Genomic DNA, 12,569 nt, shown 5'->3' on the forward strand with positions numbered 1-12,569 from the left:
CCTAAAGGACAGTAAACTAGCCCTTTGCTTAGAAAGTTTGGAGACCCCTGGTCTAAAGCATAAGATGTGCTTTTGTTTTTGACCCGCTCTATGACCCATTCAAACTTGCATGTTGCAGCAACGCTTGGAGAAACATGTACATTGACACAATGCACCAGCTCTATGTGCGCTACATTGTGGTGACAATAATTGTGAATGGCACCGAAAGCACTGTACAGTAGGATTCAACATATGACACACTGCTGCGTACTACAATGCACATGCATTATGGTCTGCTGCTAAAAAAGGGTGCATTTTTTGATTTGTTGTGGTACACTGGCAAACTGTTCATAATTAATAGGATGCCCTAACTTATAGCACCCCGCTCCCCATCACACATACCTTAATAAACCTAAATACATTTTATTAAACAAAACAAATAAACGCAGCAGTACTTACCTGCCTCCTCCTTGCGTTGTTTCCCCAGCATGCATGCTATGTGTCCCCTGGTGGTCAGAAACCTGATGATGACATTATGCATCTCATCTTGTTCATGTACACTGCTAAGGGAAAAAAAGTTCAACCTTGGGGGAATACTTTTTTTTTTTCAACCAATGATTTGTAATGTTACTTGGCAGATGTGCAAAATGAGCTGCATAAGCCTTTTATTTTTCTGAGATCGCACTATTAAAGTTATATTTATATGGGTATGATTCTTGCGCTGTCTTGGTAGATATTAAAAATGTGTATGCCCTTAATGCTGCTTGTACTGTTACTGGTGACCACTCAGTTAAATAAAATAAATAGAGGGGGAGTACCGTGCTTCAGGGATAATTAATAGATCTATATCAATAAATATTCAAATGGTGAGTGAGTAAAATACAAAGTCCATAAATCAATGTATAAAATTATAAGATCAAAATTATAAATTTGTGTCATCTATATTCAAATCATATAGTTACATAGTAGGTGAGGTTGAATAAAGACAAAAGTCCATCCAGTTCAACCTGTGTAGGTGTGTGTGGCTGTAATCATCTCACATAGCCCTTAATGTCCTGATCCTTGAAATGTAAGTCTAAGAGTCTTTTGAAAGCCACCATACTACCCGCAGAAACCACCTCTTGTGGTAGAGAATTCCACAATCTTGTAGCCCTAACCGTAAAGAACCCTCCTCGTTGCCTGAGGTTAAAACGCTTCTCCTCTAATCGCATTGTATGTCCTCGAGTCCACATGCAATTCCTTCGAATGAACAGTTTTTTTTCTAAGCTGAGATCCCCATTAAGATATTTATAAATTGCTATCATGTCCCCCCTCAGACGTCTCTTCTCCAAGGAGAATAAATCGAGCGATTGCAGCCGCTCTTCATAGTTAAGGTCCTCCAACCCCCTAATCAGTTTAGTTGCCCTTCTCTGGACATATATTCTACTAATAATTCATTTAAAACCCTTGTGTCCTATATATCCCAATCTAATCAAATATTCTGCTAATAATCCATAAAAAACTCCATAAATTATACTACTATTAATTGATAAAAAATCTATTAAAATATAATAATAAAGTGCTTATGGTGATATTATTATTCAAAATCCAGTGATATGTGTGATATATTAAAGTGCTCTGTGCCAATCCTTATAGTGTCCCAATCAAAAGAAACAATAATCATAAAGTTCATAAATAGTGTTCAAGTGTCCAAACAAAAATTATAAATGAAACTCCTCTTCTGTGGATTAAATACAACTTCCTTCCACCTTTATCCCTTGTGAAACAAGTGATCTTCAGTGCTCATCACCTCTAGGTGTGCTAACTGCTCCCCTCAATGCTAACAGCAATGCGCCTCTAGATCTATTAATAGATCTGATCCTTTATCCTCTCCTGGGTTTAAATGGATCCAATATGGGGTGGTGTATGCTGGTATATTCCTCTCTCCCAGGAGCTGCCTCAGACTAGTGATCCAGTCCTTCCTCGTATTGCTTGATCCGCCGTGCAATTCCTTCTCAGTGCAAAAAAACAATAGTGTGCCACCTCGAGGGAGCACATCGAGGTGGCACACTATTTTTTTTTTTGCACTGAGAAATTTCCTTCACTAGCAATTTTAATCATACTCTTCTTTTTTTGTTTTACAGAAACTGAAAAAGTTGTCTAAGCTAGAGAAGCCAATAAGACTGAGCATACCCTGTTCAAATTACACAAGTCTCAACACCTACCTAAATAAACACGAGGTGCAAGCAGAACTGCATGTCCGACCTCCACAGACTGGCTGGGATATATGTAGGTGAGCAGTGGACAAGGAGCTCTTGTGGGTGACAGAACATTGACTAGGAGCTCAGTGCCTGCAGACAGTGAGGTTGGGGCAGTTTTCAGGAGCAGATAGCAAAGCAGGAACATAAGACAATTGCCTAAGAATTAACTTAGATTCCTGCTCCAATTATAACTGCCAGAATTGGTGTGTACCACATTAACAAAGACTAGCAAAAATTCCTCATATTCCCACCAGGTGTGACCTGTCAAATTGAATGTGAGCTGCCAGCAGACAGCTCACATCCCTCCCTCTACCAGTGCAGTTAACACAGCAGGAGCAGAGGCTGCACGGGGTTAACCTCTTCCTCCCTCCCTTCCCATGCCGAGCTTAGTGGGGGGCATGGGCATCTGTGAGATCAGAGCTTGCAGCTCTATTTATCCGTTCTCTGTTCTGTGTCTGTCACAGCCACAGAACAGAAAGGGTCTGCTCCTAATTAAAGCAGAACTATACTCACTTTGACTCCAGTGATGTGTCGTCCTGCCGTTTTACCCATTTTTATTATGTACCATAAACTTTCACTTTAACAAAGGGGATTGTGCCCCTCTTTTTAATTATAAGCAGCAACTGCTCCATGTTCTCAGTTTAGAAGACTTGTGCAAGTCTTGGATAATTTCCCCCATAGAGTCTTAATTAACTGGAACTGAACTGCTTGTGTTGGTGACAGCACCCAATTAGCTTCTCCATTTAAAATTCCCAAGAAAGGTTAGAAAATTAAAGGAAGAATCTAATTGGGCAGCCAAGCTGGTCTTTTTTTTAGCCCCTAAATCAGGGGTGTCAAACTCAACTTCATCGAGGGCCGCATCAGCATTATGATTACCCTCAAAGGGCCAGTTGCATCTGTAATACTAGATGTCCAGAGCATCCCAAACCCCTTATATCTGATGTTAAGAGTCCACCCCAAACCCTCCCTTACATCAAAGTGAACCCCCTTACCTTGTGTTGCTGCTGGGAAGAAGCTGGTGGCAGAGCTGGGAAGCAGAAAGTGCAGGGTCTGCAGAAGGCTCAAAGGAGGGCTGGAGCTCTACTGCAGCTCCAGGAGAGGTGTGAGGGCCACATGAAATGGCCTGGAGGGCCATATTTGGCCCGCGGGCCTTGTGTTTGACACATGTGCCCTAAAAGATGAGCTCCATTTTTGTTAGCCCATTACTGATTCTGTAAATTCTGCAACTGCCCATGATCAGTAAAAACATCGCTGTAGGATTATAGCAATTGTCTTTCTGCTCTCTTTTAGTGATGAAGTGTTCGGACTTTTTGATACTGAGTTGAAGGATGTACAGGATCAGTACTTGGAACTCCTGAAGAAGGTAACTTTCTGATATATGAAAAAATTAGTTGTGTGCCAGCCAGCAGAGGTGGGTAGCGCACATCAGTGTTTCTCAACTATTATTCAGTCCCGGCAAAAGTATGCAAAATCATGAGGCACATCAGGGAAATTATACCTTGTTTTTTTTCCAGAACAAATTGGGACTTCATTCGGTGGTAGATAATAACAGATATCCACAGATTTTTCTTTTTTTTTTTTTTAAACTATAGCTGTATATTTTCTGCCATTGCCATGATCCACCACCTGACGTGCTTTAGGATACCACATTTGTGTGCATTTTGCTTTTTTTTTTCTCCCAAACACACTGACCCTAAATATGAGCCCCTTTTTTTGTACCTAAAACACATGGACACTGAGTGAGGCTTGGTGTCATTCAGCTGGGAAGTGGGGAACAGCTACCGGAGTCAGTAAACTTTCTGTGGAGGATAATGTCGAAGAGAGTATGAGTATTGAGTTGGGCCTTATGCTATGATTATTTCAGTTTGAAATGTTAATATCCAATGAAGTGTTGGCAAAATTTGTGAAAATCAGGAAAAACTGCAGTCAATTGTAGCACTACTCCCAAGGGAGCTGCTGGTTACGGGTCCCAATGGGTTACCATTAGCAACTGTAGAACAATCTGGCATTTTCCAAGTGTTTTTACCTCAGACAAGAATCAGTCCAGTTTCTTTGGTTTTTATATTTTATTAGGAACTTGGATAGGAGAAGGGATGAGTGGGATACTCCAACTGAACAAAACTATGCACGATAGGCAGGGACAATTTGAATAAATGCTGGTTAACGCTGGGTAACACTGAAATCAAACTAGTCACGGCTAGGCCGCTGATTTCAGTCTGTCACTAGCTGTGATGCAGAACTGAAGTAATTCTCTGAGGTAATCTGTACTCTGAAGTAATCTGTACAACTCTGCCGTGCTGCGGCAAACTCTTCTGTGCTGCGGCTTTCTACAGACAGGTGGTGCTGTGCTGCGGACTAGAGCAGAGCGCGGGAACAGAGGCTGACAGGGCGGACGTGTGTGAGGAGCGCGTGTGTGTGACTGAAAGGAGCGAGTGAGTGTGTGTGAACCCCCCCCCCCCCCTCCTAAGAAGAGAAGTGAGCAGTGTGGGAACCCCCCCCCCCCCAGAAGAAAGAGCTTGTGGTGTGCGGGCAGCGAGCGGTGCGGTAACACCCCCCCGCCAAGAGGAAAGAGCGTGTGGTGTGCGGGCAGCGAGCGGTGCGGTAACCCCCCCCCCCCCTGCAAGAGCGGGCGGCAGACAGGGGAGCAGAGGAGACGTACAATACCTGACCTGGTCATTGGCAGGGAGAGGAGCTGAGGGGAGACTGATCGGCAAGTGACAGAGGAGGGAGGCAGGAGCTTGGGAAGAAGACTGACCGCCTGAGGGAGGAGGTCAGGAACTGCAAGTGCCAGGCTTAAAGGGACACACACACAAGACTGGTGACTGAGGTTGAACACTGATTGAGGCTCTGTGAGTACCTGGTGAGTATCTTTGCGATTGGTGAGTGTCCTTGCGACTGGTGAGTGTCCTTGCGACTGGTGAGTATCCTTGCGACTGGTAAGTATCTTGCGACTGGTGAGTATCTTTGCGACTGGTGAGTATCTTTGCGACTGGTGAGTATCTTTGCGACTGGTGAGTATTTTTGCGACTGGTGAGTATCTCTGCGACAGGTGAGTATCTCTGCGACTGGTTGTGACTGGTGAGTATCCTTGCGACTGGTGAGTGTCCTTGCGACTGGTGAGTATCTTTGCGACTGGTGAGTATCTTTGCGACTGGTGAGTATTTTTGCGACTGGTGAGTATCCTTGCGACAGGTGAGTATCCTTGCGACAGGTGAGTATCCTTGCGACTGGTGAGTATCTCTGCGACTGGTGAGTATCTCTGCGACTGGTGAGTATCTTAGTGACTGGTGAGGATATTAGCGACTGGTGAGTGCCCCAGGTTTAGTACCAGGGGAGATAGAGGTAGTGTAGGTAAGGAACAGCAGGTCGTTAATATTATCCCCATAGAGTAGTGGGTAATAATGTCCGACAGGATTGGTGATGCCACTCAGTGCACTTCTTGCTGCATGTATGCGTTCCTTGATGAACCAATCGAGGACGAATACTGCTGTGCAAGATGTGAGCGACTTGTAGCTCTGGAAGACCAGATCCTGGATCTAGAGAACACAGTGGCATGACTGCGTCGCATCAACAACCTGGAAAGGAGCTTGGACATGACCCATCAGGCGCTGGCAGGGGCCAGCACAGAGGAGGGAGGAGAAGAGGAGACGCAAGCAGCAGAGGTACGCAGCTGGGTGACCGTTAGGAAGGTTAGTGGGATGAGCGTCAGGGAGGCCAGCCCTGAATTGGTACACCCTAACAAATTTGCCACATTGCAGGTTGAGGGGGATATCAGCTCAGGGGTGGCAGAGCTGGAGAAGAGGCCCTCCCCCAGCTGCCAGGGGAGGGGCGGCTCCAGGAAGAAGGGGGTCGTTGACTCAGGAAAGGTTAGACAGGTTGTGGTAGTTGGGGACTCAATTATCAAGAGGACAGAGAGGGCAATCTGTAAAAAAGATCTCGGTAGCCGAACAGTTTGTGGTTTACCGGGCGCCCGCGTTCGGCACATCAGATTATTGTGTGGGGCTGGGGTTGACCCAGCGGTCATGGTGCATGTGGGCACTAATGACAAAGTAAAAGGAAGGTGGAGGATCCTAAAGAACGATTTCAGGGACTTAGGTAATAGATTGAGGAATAGGACCTCCAAGGTGGTTTTCTCTGAAATACTGCCTGTACCTCGAGCCACACAAGAGAGGCAGAAGGAGATTAGAGAACTTAACAAGTGGCTGAGGAATTGGTGTAGGAAGGAGGGGTTTGGGTTCCTGGAGAACTGGGCTGACTTCTCAGTCGGCTACCGGCTCTTTAGTAAGGATGGGCTGCACCTTAATGGGGACGGTACAGCTCTTTTGGGGAGAAAGATGGCCACCAAGTTGTAGGGGCTTTTAAACTAGGAGACGGGGGGGAGGGCTCAGAAGTAGAGTCAGTCAGGAGGGAGCAAAGGACTGAAGGCAGTTGTAGGGTCAGCAGCGACAGTAGGTCCATAACGTCAATTGGCAGGTCTGTGCGGGAAAATCTCAGCCCAAACAGGAATAAACATAACCGCCAATCACGTTTCACTTCCGTAAAACTAAGAGGGGTATATGCTAATGCCAGGAGCCTAGCTAATAAAATGGATGAGTTGGAAATGTTAGTACATGAGGATGACCTAGACCTTGTGGGAATAACGGAGACTTGGTTCGACCCCTCACATGACTGGCTGGCCAATATCCAGGGGTATTCGGTGTACCGGAAGGAAAGGGTAGGAAAAAGAGGGGGAGGGGTATGTCTCTATGTCAAGAACAATGTAAAGGTGATAGAGAGGAGTGACATTACGGATGGGATGAGCATGGATTTAGAATCTGTGTGGGTAGAACTTCATAGGGAAGGAGAAAAGGGAAAAGTAATTGTGGGGGTTTGCTATAGGCCACCTAAACAAGAGGAGGAGGTAGAGCTGGGATTTTTAGCACTACTGGGTAAAGTGGCAAAACTGGGATCAGTCATCATATTGGGGGACTTCAATTATCCCGACATTGACTGGGAAGAGGGGACTACACACTCACAAAAGGCCCGTCTATTCACGGAAACCTTACAGGACAACTACATGTCACAGTTGGTGGATTCGCCTACTAGAGAAAACGCAGTCCTGGATCTATTGATCACTAATGACCCAGACCTAATCTCGGAGGTAGGAGTCCAGGACAATCTGGGCTCTAGCGATCACAGGATGATCACATTTAGTGTAAATAACAATATAACAAGGCAAGTGGGGAACATAAGAACCCTAAACTTCAGAAGGGCAAACTTTCCAAAATTGTGCTCATTGATGGAAAGGGTAAACTGGGACCAAACCTTGGGATCACTGACCACAGAGGAAAAATGGGAATGCTTTAGGAACATATTAAGCAAATGCATCTTGCAGTGCATTCCTATGGGAAATAAATTTAGAAGAGACAAAGCCAAACCTGGCTGGCTAAACCGTAGCGTTAAAAAATGTATTAGGGGAAAAAAATTGGCCTTCAGGAAATATAAAGCAGAGGGCACAGTATCGGCTTTCGAGCAATACAAGGAGGCAAATAAGAAAAGTAAACACGAAATCAAGATGGCTAAAATCAACTTTGAGAGACAAATAGCGGAGGATAGTAAAAAAAACCCCAAAGAAATTCTTTAAATATATCAACAGCAAAAAAACTAGGGCAGAGCATATTGCACACATAATTAACAATGATGGGAGGATGGTTACAGAGGACACTGAAAAAGCAACCGTGCTTAATGCTTTTTTCTCGTCAGTCTTTACGCAGGAAAAGGAGGGGTACACTGACCATGACTGTATGGTTAGTAGTAATACACAGGATTTGCCACTATGGCTAACAGAGGGTGAAATCAGGGAAAGGCTGGATAAACTTAACACAAACAAATCACCAGGCCCGGATTACGTACATCCGAGAGTACTCAAGGAACTCAGTATGGTTCTATCTAGACCACTGTTCCTGATCTTTGCTGACAGTATTATGACAGGAAATGTACCAGGGGATTAGAGGAAAGCTAATGTGATTCCGATTTTCAAAAAGGGGCAGAGGCATATCCCGGGAAATTATAGGCCTGTCAGTTTGACATCGATAGTATGTAAACTTCTGGAGGGGATGATAAGGGACTATATCGTAGAGTATGCTAAAGACAACAACATCATCAGCAGTAATCAGCACGGGTTTACAAATGGGCATTCTTGTCAAACCAATCTCTTAACATTCTACGAGGAGGTGAGCTGTGAGCTAGATAAGGGCAGACCAGTGGATGTGGTGTACCTGGATTTCGCTAAGGCGTTTGATACAGTTCCCCACAAGAGCTTAATTTATAAAATAAGGTCTGCAGGTATCGACAGCAGGGTTTGCTCTTGGATACGGAACTGGCTAAGAGGGCGTGTCCAAAGGGTGGTAGTAAACAGCGCATACTCAGACTGGTCTGAGGTAGTAAGCGGGGTCCCCCAAGGCTCTGTCCTGGGACCAACCTTGTTCAATTTATTCATAAACAGCATTGAGGACGGGATCAGTAGTTCAATATCAGTTTTTGCAGATGACACAAAATTGGCCAGGGCAATAACTGTACAGCATGAAGCAGATATCCTACAGAATGACCTGGACAAAATAACGGAGTGGGCAACGACATGTCAAATGAGGTTTAACGTGGAGAAGTGTAAGGTTTTGCACTTGGGGACTAAAAACATAAAAAGACAATACACGTTAGGAGGGGAACCCTTGGGGGAATCAAAAATGGAGAAAGATCTGGGAGTCTTGGTTGATGATAGATTAGGCAACAGCATGCAATGTCAAGCGGCAGCTGCCAAAGCCAGTAGAATATTAGCATGCATAAAGAAAGGGATGTATTCCAGAGATAAGACTATAATCCTTCCACTTTATAAAACTCTGGTCCGACCGCATCTGGAGTACTCAGGAGGGATGTGTTGGAGCTGGAGAGAGTCCAGAGAAGGGCAACTAAACTGATTAGGGGATTGGAGGACCTTAACTATGAAGAGCGTCTGCAATTCCTCGATTTATTCTCCCTGGAGAAAAGACTCCTGAGGGGGGACATGATGGCAATTTATAAATATCTCAATGGGGATCTCAGCTTAGAAAAAAAGCTGTTCAGTCGAAGGGATTGCATGAGGACAAGAGGGCATACAATGCGATTAGAGGAGAAGCGTTTTAACCTCAGGCAACGTGGGGGGTTCTTTACGGTTAGGGCTACAAGATCGTGGAATTCTCTACCACAAGAGGTGGTTTCTGCGGGAAGTATGGTGGCTTTCAAAAGACTCTTAGACGCACATCTCAAGGATCAGGACATTAAGGGCTATGTGAGATGATTACAGCCACACACACCTACACAGGTTGAACTGGATGGACTATTGTCTTTATTCAACCTCACCTACTATGTAACTATGTACTTTGAAGCAACTGAACTGTACTGCTGAACAACTTCAGGACCCTTCCTGGCACCCCCTTTGTTCCTAATCTTCAGGGTTCACTATACGGCACCCCCTTTACTGTAACACTCTGAGAGCTGGCTCCTTGATCCCCTAACTTCTCTGGAGTGGTCCCCTCTCTTAGGCAGACCCCTAGACAGATCCCTTGGTACTCACGATACTGTTTTTCCCAAAGTCCTCTGCCCAACAGCTCCACTGGTCAGCACACTGGATCCTCTGCAGCCTAGCTCCACTCCTGGTCCCTAGGCCGACCGCCTGGACCACCTTCCTCACTCTGCAGGAGGAGAGACAACCGTCCACCTCCTCCTGGGACATTGCTCCTGCCAAAAGATGCACTGTCACATGCTCCGGCCCTATTTATGGCCAATCCCAGGATGCATTGCCACATGCCTTCCCACTGGGACTGCCATGAAACAGGATGTGTCACTGGCTGGGTTTCCTCCACTGTCCAACCAGCTCCCTCATTGGATACAGTGGGGACACTCCCTCAGACCCAGTGAATCACACCTGGAAACATGTGACAGGCAAAACTAACAAATCAGCTCCCCTGATAAAGCAGCAGGAGCAAAATAGATGCTTTTACCTAGCACCTGTCTAGGAGGGTGCTACACAATGAATCCAGGTTTATATGGATAGGATTGAATATGTGCATGTTTCGAAGAGATATAGTCCATATGTTTTTGTTTTGTCTAGTCATAGACACTTTAACCCCTTGCTGCCGTGTCTTGGTGGCCTTTTAGGTGGGCATAAAAAGCAGGCTGACAGAGGTGTCTCCTGATCGTGTGATCGTTGTGATTAGTTGTCACAGTAGTCACATGATCTGGAGTCTATCCAATCTCAAACAGTGACGAGAGATGTCAATGTAGTGAGAGCGCTCTTAGCACAGAACCTCAGAGCCTCATGGATGTATGAAAGTCCTGCTGCCGCATGTATGCATTACATGGTCGGCAAGAAGTTAATACAAGCTAGGAAGAGAAATATAAAAGATGTAAAATCGGTTTACCTTGGGAATATTTAGCTATGTGCTATAGCAGAATAATAAATCACCAAACTGTATAGAAGGTGAATTGTGAACATTTTTCAGTGACCTTATTTCACACAGGAGACATACTTCACCTTGATTTATTTATCAAATGATCCCCCTATCCTGAGGGTTACATTCTTCTTCCCAAGCTTGCCCGAGGCATGGAAAGACAGTCCGGTATTTACAAGATGTCACTAACAACTCCTATTTAGGGGGAAAAGGCAGGGAATGTATCCATATGGCCTTCACAGCTCCTTTTTACTGACATAATTCCTTTAAGATATATCCTGTAAAATAATTGGTTTCCCTGGATTCTAGTAATGGTATGAAGATTGTTCTCAGAGACTGAAAGGATGTGTTCTTGAAACAGTTTAAGTGTGTGTAAACCATAGAATAAAAATGTAACACATGGTAGCTTACCAGTGCTCAGATGTGGTGACTGTGTTCATTTTCTTTTTTTCCAGGCTTTTTTTTAATCTGATGATCCTGCCAGTAAAATTCAGTACTTCCTGTTGTATGATGACAATGCTTGTTTATCCACTTAAGCCCCGGAAGATTTTACCCCCATTCCGACCAGGGTTTTTTTTGCGATTCGGCATTGCGTGACTTTAACGGACAATTGCGCGGTCGTGCGATGCTGTACCTAAACGAATTTGACGTCCTTTTTTTCCCACAAACAGAGCTTTCTTTTAGTGGTATTTGATTACCTGTGCGATTTTTACTTTTTGCGCTATAAACAAAAAAAGAGCGTCAATTTTGCAAAAATAACAATATTTTTCACATTTATTTATATGAAATTCCCCCCAAAAAAATTTAAAAATCACATTTTTTTAACATTTTTGGCCAATTTGTTTTCTGCTACATATGTTTGGTAAAAAAAATTGCAAAAAGCGTATTTTGATTGGTTTGCGCAAATGTTATCGCGTTTACTAACAAAGGGAAAGATTTTTGTAATTTTTGTTGTTTTTTTTTAAACGCGTAATGGCGGCGATCTGCGATTTTTTTTTTGCGGTACTGCGACATTGCGGTGGACAGATCGGACCCTTGACTGACATTTTTGACACTTTTGGGGTTACCAGTGACATTTCTACAGTAATCAGTGCTATATACAGTGGGTACGGAAAGTATTCAGACCCCCTTAAATTTTTCACTCTTTGTTATATTGCAGCCATTTGCTAAAATCATTTAAGTTCATTCTTCTTCCTCATGAATGTACACATAGCACCCCATACTGACAGAAAAACACAGAATTGTTGACATTGTTGCAGATTTATTAAAAAAGAAAAACTGAAATATCACATGGTCCTAAGTATTCAGACCCTTTGCTCAGTATTTAGTAGAAGCCCCCTTTTGATCTAATACAGCCAGGAGTCTTTTTGGGAAAGATGCAACAAGTCTTTCACACCTGGATTTGGGGATCCTCTGCCATTCCTCCTTGCAGATCCTCTCCAGTTCTGTCAGGTTGGATGGTAAACGTTGGTGGATAGCCATTTTTAGGTCTCTCCAGAGATGCTCAATTGGGTTTAAGTCAGGGCTCTGGCTGGGCCATTCAAGAACAGTCACAGAGTTGTTGTGAAGCCAATCCTTCGTTATTTTAGCTGTGTGCTTAGGGTCATTGTCTTGTTGGAAGGTAAACCTTCGGCCCAGTCTGAGGTCCAGAGCACTCTGGAGAAGGTTTTTGTCCAGGATATCCCTGTACTTGACCGCATTCATCTTTCCCTCGATTGCAACCAGTCGTCCTGTCCCTGCAGCTGAAAAACACCCCTACAGCATGATGCTGCCACCACCATGCTTCACTGTTGGGACTGTATTGGACAGGTGATGAGCAGTGCCTGGTTTTCTCCACACATATCGCTTAGAATTAAGGCCAAAAAGTTCTATTTTGGTCTCATCA

At 44.4% G+C, this 12,569-nt stretch overlaps 1 protein-coding gene across 2 annotated transcripts in view; it reads left to right on the forward strand.

Moving 5' to 3' along the window:
* The window catches only part of LOC309567623 (lysosomal protective protein-like), a gene marked incomplete at its 5' end in the record, with an annotated part of 82,423 nt that overhangs the window by 52,910 nt on the left and 16,944 nt on the right, over nucleotides 1-12,569 (forward strand). For both annotated transcript variants that reach the window (XM_082273037.1, XM_082273038.1), the window contains 2 exons: nucleotides 2,103-2,251; nucleotides 3,510-3,582. In XM_082273037.1, coding sequence (XP_082129163.1) covers nucleotides 2,103-2,251; nucleotides 3,510-3,582 — 222 coding nt within the window. The remainder of the gene's footprint in view (nucleotides 1-2,102; nucleotides 2,252-3,509; nucleotides 3,583-12,569) is intronic.

Source organism: Pelophylax lessonae (assembly GCF_965119305.1).
Source record: "Pelophylax lessonae genome assembly, chromosome: 11".
Taxonomy (NCBI): Eukaryota; Metazoa; Chordata; class Amphibia; order Anura; family Ranidae; genus Pelophylax; species Pelophylax lessonae.